Genomic DNA, 13,211 nt, shown 5'->3' with positions numbered 1-13,211 from the left:
TTGGGGATATCGATTTTAAACTGTTTATTAAAAAATGAGACTCAGGCCCTGGCTGGTTGGCTCAGCGGTAGAGCGTCGGCCTGGCGTGCGGGGGACCCGGGTTCGATTTCTGACCAGGGCACATAGGAGAAGCGCCCATTTGCTTCTCCACCCCTCCTCCCCCTCCTTCCTCTCTGTCTCTCTCTTCCCCTCCCGCAGCCAAGGCTCCATTGGAGCAAAGATGGCCCGGGCGCTGGGAATGGCTCCTTGGCCTCTGCCCCAGGCGCTAGAGCAGCTCTGGTCGCAACAGAGCGACACCCCGGAGGGGCAGAGCATCGCCCCCTGGTGGGCAGAGCTTCGCTCCTGGTGGGCGTGCCGGGTGGATCCCGGTTGGGCGCATGCGGGAGTCTGTCTGACTGTCTCTCCCCGTTTCCAGCTTCAGAAAAATACAAAATAAAATAAAATAAAATAAAATAAAAATGAGACTCAGAACCTTTGACCCTCTCCTTTACTGCCTAAGAGATCCAGACAGAAAAACTCCTTTTAGGAAGGAGATCTTAGGATGCTTCCTTAGTCTACTTTGACTTGTGTGATAAAGGGCTTCAGGCAGGAGCTAGATACCCGCTGTGCCCCATTGTTTCTGAATCATCTAGCAAGAACTTGCCTGCCCTGTGTGTTCAGCTCTTCCTCGACTACCTGTAAATCACCTATTCCCACTTCTGAAATCTAAGACCTTATCCCCCGCAACCCCTAATCCATTGCCCAAAATGTCTTATATACCCAGTGTTGCTTAATTTGATTATTATTAGCCCAGCTGGAAGAACTTAGTGGGAGAAAAAGTATTAATACATTTTTAGCCCTCACAGGGTGCCAAAACCCCCAGAAAGACAGCTGCTAATCATATTTGAGGGAGGGGTCAGAAGACCCTGCCCTGCTGGTACCGCCTCATTTTATTCTGGGTAAGAGTGGGACCACTACTCCCCTCAATGAGACACTTGCGCAGGGATTCTCACATGTGGGGAATGAAATAAAACCTTATGTTAAAGATTCGGAACACAGAGGGGCAGTGAAAATTTTAGTGGCTTGGATGGGGGCTGTTAGGGAATGTGAGCTCAGGGACACAGGGCAAGCTAGGGCTGGTGGCATTTTGACAGGTCAGCGAGGAGCAGCCAGAGGCCTTAGGAAGACAGGAGAGCACACAAAGGCTGCCTCGGTTTCCCGGCAGGGATAGCAGATCCTTGGAAGTGCCAGGGAGGAGGATAGCCAGGAAACACGCCACAGGGGTGAAACTTGGGGTCTGGGTTTCGTCACAGTGAGGCACGTGGGGGAACGGGCGCAGTTCTGAGAAACCACTGCTAGCCCCAACAGCACAGTGTATTGGATCGTGTGCGTCACAGGGATTACAATCTGGGTCTGGAATTGGCCACAGGGTTGGAATCCGGCTTCTGCCATTTACTGAGAGGTTGATATGATTAGGCAAGACCTTTCTGTGCTCTTGTCATCTGTACAAGTGTGCATGGGTGTGTGTGTGGGGGGGTAACTACTTCACAGATGTGAGAAGTAACTAAGAATCTAGGTTAAGAATTTATATTAGGATGAACTATATAAAGTTGCTATTTTTTTTTTGGTCAAAAAGTCAAATACTGGCAATTTCATATAATTCAATCTAATAAGATGCCTGTGACACGGTAAACTCTAACATTAGCCAAAAGAAACTTAGCATTTGAGCATCTGCTACACCTGGTGCTTTTCCAGACTAAATGGGAGGCCACTTTGTTTTTTGTTTTAGGGTTTTTTTGTGTTTTTTTTGTAAAACTGTTTTTGAACTTAACCTAATATTTTGTTTTTTCATCATCTTTTGCATCAAACTCAGAATGCAAAAATAATGGGTTATTCATGTGTACCTCTCTTAAGGGCACATGGTTTTTTCTCTCTCCAGGTCTCATTTGTTTGTTTGTTTCTTTTTCTTTTCTTTTCTTTTTTTTTTGTATTTTTCTGAAGCTGGAAACGGGGAGAGACAGTCAGACAGACTCCCGCATGCGCCCCGACCGGGATCCACCCGGCACGCCCACCAGGGGGCGATGCTCTGCCTACCAGGGGGCGATGCTCTGCCCCTCCGGGGCGTCGCTCTGTTGCGACCAGAGCCACTCTAGCGCCTGGGGCAGAGGCCAAGGAGCCATCCCCAGCGCCCGGCCATCTTTGCTTCAATGGAGCCTCGGCTGCGGGAGGGGAAGAGAGAGACAGAGAGGAAGGAGAGGGGGGAGGGGTGGAGAAGCAGATGGGCACTTCTCCTGTGTGCCCTGGCCGGGAATTGAACCCGGGACTTCTGCACGCCAGGCTGACGCTCTACCACTGAGCTAACCGGCCATGGCTGTTTGTTTCTTTTTTAAAAAATTTTTTTTATTTATTCATTTTCGAGAGGAGAGGGAGAGACAGCGAGAGAGAGAGAGAGAAGAGACAGAGAAAGAGAAGGGGGGAGGAGCTGGAAGCATCAACTCCCATATGTGCCTTGACCAGGCAAGCCCAGGGTTTCGAACCGGCGACCTCAGCATTTCCAGGTCGACGCTTTATCCACTGCGCCACCACAGGTCATGTTTGTTTGTTTCTGAATGCAGTGTTGACAGAAAGGAGGTGAGATTGGGGATTTCTCCCGAGGACCCTAGATGGGTCCGTTATATATATACTTCAGGGACTACCCTAAAGACGGAAGATATCCCTCGCCTCCATTGGATAAGGTGAAGATAGGATTGGAACTACGTAGCCAGAAATTTCCTGTGCCCTTAGGTGAGGCTGCAGTTGTAGAGGGGTGGGCAAAAGTAGATTTCTAGTTGTAATTAATTCAGTAATTAATAAATAATAATACAAGAGCAAACTCTGTTCCACATACTGATAACTGTAAACCTACTTTTGCCAACCCCTATATATCCCTGTATCCAAGTATACGTACATGTGCTGGGTGTTAATGTCAACAGACAAGGATTCTACCAAAGGGTGCTATTTCCCATTGATCAAACTGTACCAGGTGTATTGATAGAAAGCATAAGGGTGGTAATTAGGTAGTTGTTGGTCAAGATTATATGAGGGATTAAATTGGCATCTTAGGCTTTTGTGTATTAATAAGGTGAGCCAAAAGTTGTTTATTTTATTTTTTAAGATTTTATTTATTGACTTTTTAGAGAGAGAGGAGAGGAGAGAAAGGCAGGAGGGAGAGGTGGAAAGCATCAACTAATGGTAGTTGCTATTCATATGGCCTTGACCAGGTGAGTCTGGGGTTTCAAACCTGGATCCTCAGACTTCCAGATTGACACTTTATCCACAGCGCCACCACAGGTCAGGCAAGCCAAAAGTTTTTAATAGCTCAATGGGTAAGATTGTATTGTTGGCTAAACTGCCATTATTATCTAGTTTCCAGAGTACCCCAATATTACCAAATTCATCCTTTAATGGTAGGACATTTGCCTCCTAATGGCCAGGGCCATTTAGTAATCTGTTTCCCCAGTGAACTGAGCTATTAATGGATTTGACTTCATAGCTAATATTGTGATACACAGAGGTGAGGCTATCTATGGTCAGTGGTACTGTATTCTACAGTGTTATTACATAGGGGGGAAATCTCTCATAAAAATGGTCCTGAGGCCCTGGCTGGTTGGCTCAGCGGTAGAGCGTCGGCCTGGCATGTGGAGGACCCAGGTTCGATTCCCGGCCAGGGCACACAGGAGAAGCGCCCATTTGCTTCTCCACCCCCCCTCCTTCCTCGCTCTCTCTCTCTTCCCCTCCCACAGCCAAGGCTCCATTGGAGCAAAGATGGCCCGGGCGCTGGGGATGGCTCCTTGGCCTCTGCCCCAGGCGCTAGAGTGGCTCTGGTCGCGGCAGAGCGACCCCCCCCCCCAGGGGCAGAGCATCGCCCCCTGGTGGGCAGAACCTCGCCCCTGGTGGGCGTGCCGGGTGGATCCCGGTGGGGCGCATGCGGGAGTCTGTCTGACTGTCTCTCCCCGTTTCCAGCTTCAGAAAAATACAAAAATACAAAAAAAAAAAAAAAAAAAAAAAAAAAAAGGTCCTGAGCCAAATTGATTTCTAATGCACAGGGATGGGCTTGTGCATGCCAACAACCTCCCAGTATGTGGCTGACTCTTCCTTTTTAACCCACGGGGTGTAGCCCCCCCCCCCCCAGACCCACTGTTTGTTGTGTTAGTGTATAGAGGGTAGTCAAACCCTTCATATGAGCCATTGCTGTGTATTAGGGAAGCTAAACTTACGGGTATAGTTGTGAGGTAAGGGTCCTTCTTGGAATTTCTTTTGGTTGCACACCCAACAGTTTGATAGGTTGCCTATCTGTGCTACCTTTTGGATGACCAGGGCCCTTGGATGTTTAAAATTGGTTGCAAGAAGGAGTTTGGGGATAATGACTGAGAGCAGAGTGATGAGGAAGGTTTGGATTCAGACATTCACAGTTTTAGGACTTGTGTTATGAGCTAATACATCTCAGGGCAGAGTCCTCCTGTAAGAAGAGTAAAGATGGCCTGACCTGTGGTGGCACAGTGGATAAAGCGTCGACCTGGAAATGCTGAGGTCGCCGGTTCGAAACCCTGGGCTTGCCTGGTCAAGGCACATATGGGAGTTGATGCTTCCTGCCCTTCCCCCCTTCTCTCTCTCTCTCTCTCTCCTCTCTCTCTCCTTTCTAAAATGAATAAAAAATAAAAAATAAATTATATATATATATATTAAAAAAAAGAAGAGTAAAGATAATAAACTGAAGGGTGAAGGTACCAGTTTAATGAGTATGGGATGGGCTGTTTTGGTTTGTCTTGTTTTATTTTTATTTAGGGCATACATTAGAGGTTCAGTGATAGTTCTGTCTTTTGGCTTTCCTTCTACCCACACTATTTTGTTTTTCTCCTTGGTCACATTGCCCTGTTCAGTGTTCAGGACTGAGTGGCCCCTGTTGGCTAGGAAGTTGATCTTTTCTATCCCCTGTGGTCAGGGTCAGCCTGGGCTCCTCAAGGTAACACTCAGGGCCTTTGGAGGAGTCCTTCGACCCCTTCATTCCTCTTACTTTCCTGTCGGCCACCTGTAGGGTGGGCAGTCCACTTAGTTTCCTTTGGAAACATTTGGGGCATCATCTTTTCCAGTGGTCCCCCTCTTTGTGTATGGTGCGCTGGTTGGGCACAAGTCTGTAGGACCCCTGGAGTGCCCCTGTCCTGGGACTCGAGTGACTCACTGGTATTATGGGGCCCCATTGTCCTCAGGAGCCTGGTTGACCCTGAGCCACCAAGGTCAAGATGTTGGCTATTTTCTCGGCTCTCCTTGGCTTCCCCTTGAGGTCTCGGTTGTTGAACACTCAGAAAGTCAAATCCACCGATCTGGAGGTCGGGGTGGTAGGTTATAACTAATTTTTGTAGTTTTCTCCTACTGTCTGGAGCACTTGGTGATATCAAGTGGGACTGAGCTACTTACTGCATTTCCTTCTATAGACTTGGGGTCTGTACTGGTGTAGATGTGCAGGCATTCCCTAAGTCTTTCTGAGAAAACTGGGGATTCTCTTTCAGTTCCAGGGTAATTTTCTGGATCTTACTCTAATTAATAGGTTTTCTGCCAGCTGCCTGTATTCCCTTAAGGATACTATTCCTAAAATGGCTAACTCGGTCTTCTCCTATATTGCCCCTAAGGTCCCAATCAGGATCCATGTTGGAGGTGGCTTATGCCCCTGGTTGGTAGATATGCTTCTTCTCTTGCCTTAGGGCATTCTGTTCCCCTGTTAATAGGGTATCTAAGAGAGTCTAGACACCTGCCCAATTGGGGTAGTGGGTCTGGAATGTTCCCTGACCAAGTTAAGGATGTCTCTGGGACATCTCTTAATCCTTTAGAACATGCCTCCCCCCATGGTGGGGTAGCTCAGTTGGGTAGTGTTGTTTCAATACAACAAGGTTGTGGGTTTGATCCCTGGTCAGGGCACATACAAGAATCAATAAATGTATAAATAAGTGGATCAATGTTTCTCTTTCTTTCTCTCCCTTTCTTCTACCTCTCTCTCTCTCTCAAATTAAAAAGGAAAAGAAAAAAAGAATGTGCCTACCAATTATATAGGTCTGACTAGGCAAAGGGTAACATACACAGTAATTAGGTTGTCTCTTTCCCCACTGGGAATATGGTAGGCAGTTAGACATGAGCAGAGCAAGGACTGTAGGCCAGGCACAGAAGGTCACCAGGGCTGAAAGCCCCAGGTGTCTAGCAATGGGCAAAACTGAGAAGACAAGGATCTTGCCCCCAGCGTAAACCTTCTTCTACCAGCATATTGCTGGTCATGCAGTTTAGACCCCGATTTAATCTAGCTGGTCATGTGGTTGAACCTTTCCTTGACCTTTCCTTCCCTGGCATGCAGCTTAGACCCCTTAGAGGGGGGAGGAACAGGGAGCCAGAGAATAGCCCTTAAGCATTAACCCATAAGGATACCATCTAGGCCTCAGTTGTTTCAGCTCCAGGCCCAGACAAGCAGCAAAACCAGACCAGCGATACCATGGCTGACCTCAGGACCAGCTGCACTGACTAATGACCCCCTGGCACTGACCAATCAAAATAGATCAGTGCAGCAGGCCTGTACCACCTCTGGACTTTTCCTTCATAGCACTTAGCAATTTGTGAAACAGTATGTTCCTGTGCTTATTTGTTTCCTAGAAAGCAGGAGCCCTATCTGTTGGCTGCTGTTATCGGTAATGCTCAGTGCAGTTCCCGGCATGGAAATCAAATACCACTATTTATTAGTTGATGAATAAACACAGAGGTAGCTTTCTGAATATTTTATTGGGGCAAACCACTGTATATATTTGTATGGGATGATTCTTAAGTCATCTCAAGAAGTTCCCTTTCAGTTTTTAAAATTTTTATCGAATTTATTGGGGTGACACTGGTTAATAAACTTGTAGGTTTCAGGTGTACAATTTTATAACACATCATCTGTATATTGTATTGTGTGTTCACCACTCTAGGTCACGTTTCTCTTCCCTCATCATATATCCTCCCTTTATTCTCTCCTGCTTTACCCATGGCTCCTCCCCTCTGGTAATCACCACACCTCATCATCTGTGTCTATGAGAGTTTTGGTTATTTTTGCTTATCCCTTCATTTATCCACCCAGCCTCCCAACCCTCTTCCCCTCTGACACCCTTCGGGTCTTGACATACACTTTTAAAACTCACACACCTATCCCAACTCATTATTTATAGCTTCAGCCATCCGAGAAAGTAAAAAAAGGGAGACGAGGTAAGGGAAAAAGAGTGCCATTTTAACACATTTTTATTGACATTCCCCCTCTCTGACTTGAACAGATTATATGAGCACTGCAGCAAGGGAGAGGGTATATCACAGCACCTCCACAAATTCCAGGTTACAAGTAAATTGCTCAATGAAAAAATATGGGCCAACAAGTAAGACTTCAGCTCCCCATAAGCTATTTCTCTATTCTTAGTCTCTCCTTCCCCTCTTTTCTCAATGTTAGCGACTTTTATACAGAGAGGGATCATGAAGACTGTGGACACACTGGCTGGACTGGATCGACACAGTGATTTCACCAGTATCCTGTGAAGAACTATCAAGGATGCTTTTTGTCATTCCAACCCTTGGTTTAACATCGCAGAAGTAAGATGAAATGTTTAGGGTACAGACAACATACTGTTCCACCCTGGTCAGTGACATGTCCCACACTCCCTTAGAAGGTGGGGCCAAGGGACCAGCTTTGCACAAGAAATGTGGGAACATGTTGGGAAAAGACTGACTTGGCTCAAGGTTCTTTGTATGTGGAAGGATCCACTTATCCAGGCAGACGGCAACAAGCAAGACACTCAGCACAATATCAACGTACTGCTCTTTTTACCTGTTGTTCAACCTCCCCACAACTGCTTCCAAAGAACAGAGCTTCGGGTGTTGCTTCATTAAAAATACAGTAACACTGTTGCCTGGCTTGTGGTGGCGCAGTGGATAGAGCGTCAACCTGGAATGCTGAGGTTGCTGGTTAGAAACCCTGGGCTTGCTCGGTCCAGGCACATACAACAAGCAATCAATGAAGAATTAAAGTGAAGCAACTATGAAATGATTCTTCTCATCCTCGCCTCTTTTCTGTGAAATCAGTAATTTTTTTTTTTTTGGTGACAGAGAGAGAGTCAGATAGGAACTCAGACAGGAAGGGAGAGAGATGAGAAGCATCAGTTCTTCATTGTGGCACCTTAGTTATTCATTGATTGCTTTCCCATATGTGCCTTGATTGGGGGGGGGCGCTATAGCAGATGGAGCGACCCCTTGCTCAAGCCAGCGACCTTGGGCTCAAGCTATTGAGCCTTGCTCAAACCAGATGAACCTGCGCTCAAGCCAGTGACCTCGGGGTTTCGAACCTGAGTCCTCTGCATCCCAGTCTGACACTCTATCCACTGTGCCACTGCCTGGTCAGGCAATAAATCATTAAAAAAAATTTTTTTTTCTTAAGTGAGAAGTGAGGAGGCAGAGAGAGAGACTCCCACATATGCCCTGACTGGGATCCATTCAGCAAGCCTCCTATGGGGTGATGCTCCTCCCATCTGGAGTCATTTCTTCACTGCGTGGTAACCAAACTAATTTTAGCACCTGAGGCAAGGCCATGGAGCCATCCTCAGTGGCCAGGGCCAACTTGCTCCAACTGAGCCATGGCTGTGGGAGAAGAGAGACAGAGAGAGAGAAGGGAGCGGGGAGGGTTGGAGAAGCAAATGGTCGCTTCTCCTGTGTGCCCTGACTGGGAATCAAACCTGGGTCATCCACATGCCAGGCCGATGCTCTACTGCTGAGCCAACTGGCCAGGACCAATAAATAGAATCTTAAATAAAAAACAACAACAACAAAAAACACAGTAAGTGCAGTTTAAGAGCCATTGCATTCTTTAGGGTCAGTTTATTATATTTCATCATACCACAAAGAATCACAGTTTAAGGCCATTTATTATGTGTACTATGCAGTAAGCAAGACGTTGCCCACACAGCTTCCCAGCCAAGCCACTCCCGAGGCTGGACTGGAGATGTGATACCTGCACTCACCACAGATGGCTTGAACATTTTCAATAAGGGCTCCCGCTAATCCCTTTGGTTTCCTCCCTAGAAAAGACTCAATCCATAGCAAAGATGCTTGGCATACAGGTCACTGGAAACAACAAAAGGGGCAACAGCATTTTTATACAATTAAAAGAAAAAGGATCACTGTCTAGTCCTAGCATTTCGTCAGTATGATAAGGCAGGCAACCAGCCTTATAATTCAGCTCTCTGGGAACAAGGCAATTGGGTAAGAGCCTGGATACTACATATCAGGAGGATAAAGCTGGAGAATGGACATGCTTTTCTCCACATGGAAGGCATTTTGACTAACTGGCTTAATGGATCGGGATGCCTGCCGGGCACTGAGCTTCCGTGATAAACTGGTAGCAGCACATGTATAGGTTCTGGAGCTGCATTTAAGCAAATAGCTGCTCAAGAGCCATGAATCCTTTGATTTTCATAACCCCTCCTTCACAATCCCTGTGGGCTATCCTGATTTCACCCACATGACATCTCAATAGTTCCTCTTGATCTTCAAGAAGAGAGACAGAAGGAAAACCACCACTCTTTCCCCCCTCCCTAACTACACAGGTTATATTAAAAAAAGACACCCTGGGAATTAGGACACAGCATTTTTTTTTTTAATTGAGAGGCGGGGAGGCAGAGAGACAGACTCCAGCATGCGCCCCAACTGGGATTCACCCAGCAAGACCCCTACTGGGGGATGCTCTGCCCATCTGGGGCCACTGCTCTGTTGCTCAGCAACCAAATTATTTTAGCACCTGAGGAGAGACCATGGAGCCATCCTCAGTGCCCAGGGCCACGCTCGACCATTCAAGTCATGCTGCAGGAGGGGAAGAGTGAGAGAGAGAGGGAGCAAAAGGGGGTGGAGGGGTGGAGAAGCAGATGGTTGCTTCTCTTACGTACGCTGACTGGGAATCAAACTGGGGACTTCCACATGCCAGGCCAATGCTCTACCACTGAGCCAACTGGCCAGGGCCATCAATTCTTTGCACAAGAGAACAAAGTGATAGTCAATTGTATTTTAACTTTCTGTAGGTGGTTTTGCTACATCGCTACAAATTCTTAAAACAAGAATTACCCAAAGTCTTTGTCTTCACTGCCTGTGGCATTACTAGAAGTTCCGTGCTACTGCCTAATCCAGGGTGACCAGGGGCGAGAGATCCTCATCCATTTGGAAAGGGCGGGTGGGGGAGGGGAGAAACAGGGAGGTAGTAGTAGATATCATCACTTTATTTCCCTTCGCTGAGAAACCAGGAAGCCATTCTCCCTCCTGGTTTTCACTAACAGGAAGGAAGTGAAGTGTATTACACACTGCAGAATTCAGCTAGACAGGCTCCCTCAAGTAGGGAAGTTCTTCATCTCCTCTTGAAATGTAAGGCCGAGTGTGCAAGAACAGAGTCTGATCTAGCGACCGTCCAAACACAGCACCACCATAGACCGATTTTCTCTGGAGTTGGAATTCTAAAAATCAAGAACTGGAAGGTACAGAAAGAAAGAAAAGCCAAATACAGGAGGGAGGGATTATAGAGACAAATCACTGGAAGACTATTTACTTCCTTGGCCTCTGAAAGGGTATTAGGCAAACACACAGCCCCCAGGAGTGGTGTAGGATATTTGTTCACCTTATGTGATGACCACACGAGGAAGAAGTGTGTCTGACCACATGAAATCTTCACCCTATCATCAAAGTTTAAGATAGTGACTAACGGGCTAAGATGCTGAGTTCTTCAAACAAGTAAGCAGTACTCTGGGGTTCTGGAGAATAGACTGTTTTATAAAAAAGAAGAAATTTTCCAAAGCAAAGCAAAAAGTCAAGTGTCCCAAAGCCCCCGGACATTTCCACAGTTCCTTGCTTCAGAATGTACATCACATTAGGAGTCAAGGTGGGAGGGCCATCTGCCACTTGCTCCGTTCTTTGTGTGGGTTTAGATCTCCGTCCCTTCGTTATAGAGTTCCTGGTTTCTGACGTGATCTGCAGGAAAAGGTCTTATAAACCTGAACTGGATCAAGGCAAGGCTACATAAAGAGGGATGAGAACACAGGAGGATTAGCCCCACCTGGACTGACTCAGCTTTGGTAGTCATTGGTTTGGATCCCATTAGATTCTTGAATCAAGCTGTTAAACCAAGTACTAAACAATACTTACAGTCCTAGATTTCTGTTCATTCCCAATGACTGTATTTATATCCATTTGTATGCCCCTAGTGCTTGGTTAAATAAAGATACTTGTTCTGTTACTGAACCCTAGATTTATATTAGTTTCAAGAGACAATCATTGTGTATAATGTTTTGTCCTCTAGGAAGTAGAGGTCCTGAACAGATCACAGGACATTTGTCTCTTCAAAATAAACCTGTAATTTAACTACATTTATCCTGAAATAACTGTGGCAGAAAAGTGATATATAATTTTTGAAATGCCCACAGTACTGATATTTTATATTGCAGTGAATTCACACAAGCCAAAATAAAAAGACTAGCTGGTAAGTCCATCGCTTAATGTTTGTGACTTTTGCAAACCCTACACCATTACATAGTAACTGCACGGCAAAAGCCATCTGGTACTCCAGTGGGGCTCTATGCTGAGGAGCTAGTGCAGGAAACGGTAGCAATGCACTTGACCATATAGGGTTAGTTACCTGGTTACCACGATTTCTTTCTTACTGCAACTTGTACATGTGAAGTATGGTCCCTGCATTATCTGCTGGGTTCTTTTATTCACCCTTTGCTGTTCTTTAAAAAGTAAAATGGAACCTTGGAATATTTTAAAGGCTTAAAAGTTCTCAGATGCTGAGAGTGACCAAAGATAACTTACGACATGAAAACAAAACTTCACAAACAATAACATTGTTTATATCCTCCACTACATGGGACTGGTACAAACACAGCACAGCTGATGATAAGATGCCCAAGAGCGTCTGGGCTGAGAATTCTTACCAGTAAAAGGAGTAGTTTCAAAAACAGATGTGCAAAAATGCTTTCACAGAATTCTTTTCCCTTCTGTTCCCAATCCTTTCCTGTAATACCTGATGGCTACGGAGACAAGCTGACCTTGCGTATACAGAGTCAAGAGTTCTGTTCACTTAAGCTTTGGTTAACAGAAAATAGAAGTAAGAAGTTTAACACGGTGCTGTTCAGATTTGTTCTTTGGTCAAGCAGTATAAAGCTCTCGGAAAGAAGTCCCCTTTCCTTGGGATGAAAACAAGACTCAAGATAGAGGATCCCAGTTTGGCAAAGAGATAAAGGTTCAGAATTTCTTTAATTAAAAGAAAGAAAGAAAGGAAAAAAAAAAAGAGAATTGAAGGCAAGGGAGCTCTTAAACCCCCAATGTCAGGTTAGAATTGTTTTAGGACATCAAAAATAAAGAAAACTAGCACTCAAAACAATAACATTTAAATGGGTCAGCTTCTAAAAAGGGTAAGTTAATAACTTTAATCCTTAAATAGAAACATGACAAGTGATTTCTGAGCAGAGGATTTACCAATTTCCTTTATCAGTTTAAATCCTAATCTGGACCCAGACCCAGGCAGAGGCTGTCATAATTTTGAAAAGCAGAAAGCAGTTAAGAAGCAAACCACAGATGTTCTCTGAAAACAGTCTTCTCCGTGCTGCTCCTGCCCTCACCCAGCAGGGGTGCACGTCCCTCCACAAGCAGCTTTGTACACAAAACTGAAGTGTGAGTCAGCTTGACCACAGAGGTCTGATCAGGGTGGGATGTAGTTGCTGTTAACACAATTTAACTGTCCTAAATAGGGGCGAGGCTATTACGTTAGAGCTTGGGAAGAATCCAGAAATTGGACATACCCTTAGACAGTGACCATCATGAAAGAAATATTTGATGGTGAAGAAGAAATCCTATTCCTCCCAGAAAATGGAACAAGACCAAGCCTTGGGAGGCTCTAGCCCGGGGTAGTTACACAACGAGGGGGAATTTCAGAGTTAGTGCTTACTGTTTTTCTTAAAGGGCTAACCTTAATATAAAAGGAGAACACTTGGGTTGGTTCCTCGACAGGTTAAAGAAGGATTCCAAGGCTGGCGACCTCCGAGACGGGGAGTGGAAGTAAGTGGAAGGCACTTGCTCCCTAGGGAGGTGGGCCAGGTGCGTCTCAAGGCTGTAGCGCCGGGGCCAGCAGAGCTGTGGACGGGCCCGTGTCTGCGGGCTGG

The 13,211-nt window shown here is 45.9% G+C and overlaps 1 protein-coding gene across 1 annotated transcript in view; it reads right to left on the bottom strand.

The window, feature by feature from the left end:
• Positions 1 to 5,216, bottom strand: part of ISM2 (isthmin 2) — a 28,252-nt gene extending 23,036 nt beyond the window's left edge. Inside the window, exon 1 of the mRNA XM_066343602.1 lies at positions 5,198 to 5,216. Coding sequence (XP_066199699.1) covers positions 5,198 to 5,216 — 19 coding nt within the window. The remainder of the gene's footprint in view (positions 1 to 5,197) is intronic.
• Between the last annotated feature and the right edge of the window lie 7,995 nt (positions 5,217 to 13,211).

This window comes from Saccopteryx leptura, chromosome 6 (genome assembly GCF_036850995.1).
Source record: "Saccopteryx leptura isolate mSacLep1 chromosome 6, mSacLep1_pri_phased_curated, whole genome shotgun sequence".
NCBI classification, from domain to species: Eukaryota; Metazoa; Chordata; class Mammalia; order Chiroptera; family Emballonuridae; genus Saccopteryx; species Saccopteryx leptura.
The sequence above is the reverse complement of the archived record's forward strand: the minus strand, read 5'-3'. Positions and strand labels throughout refer to the sequence as shown.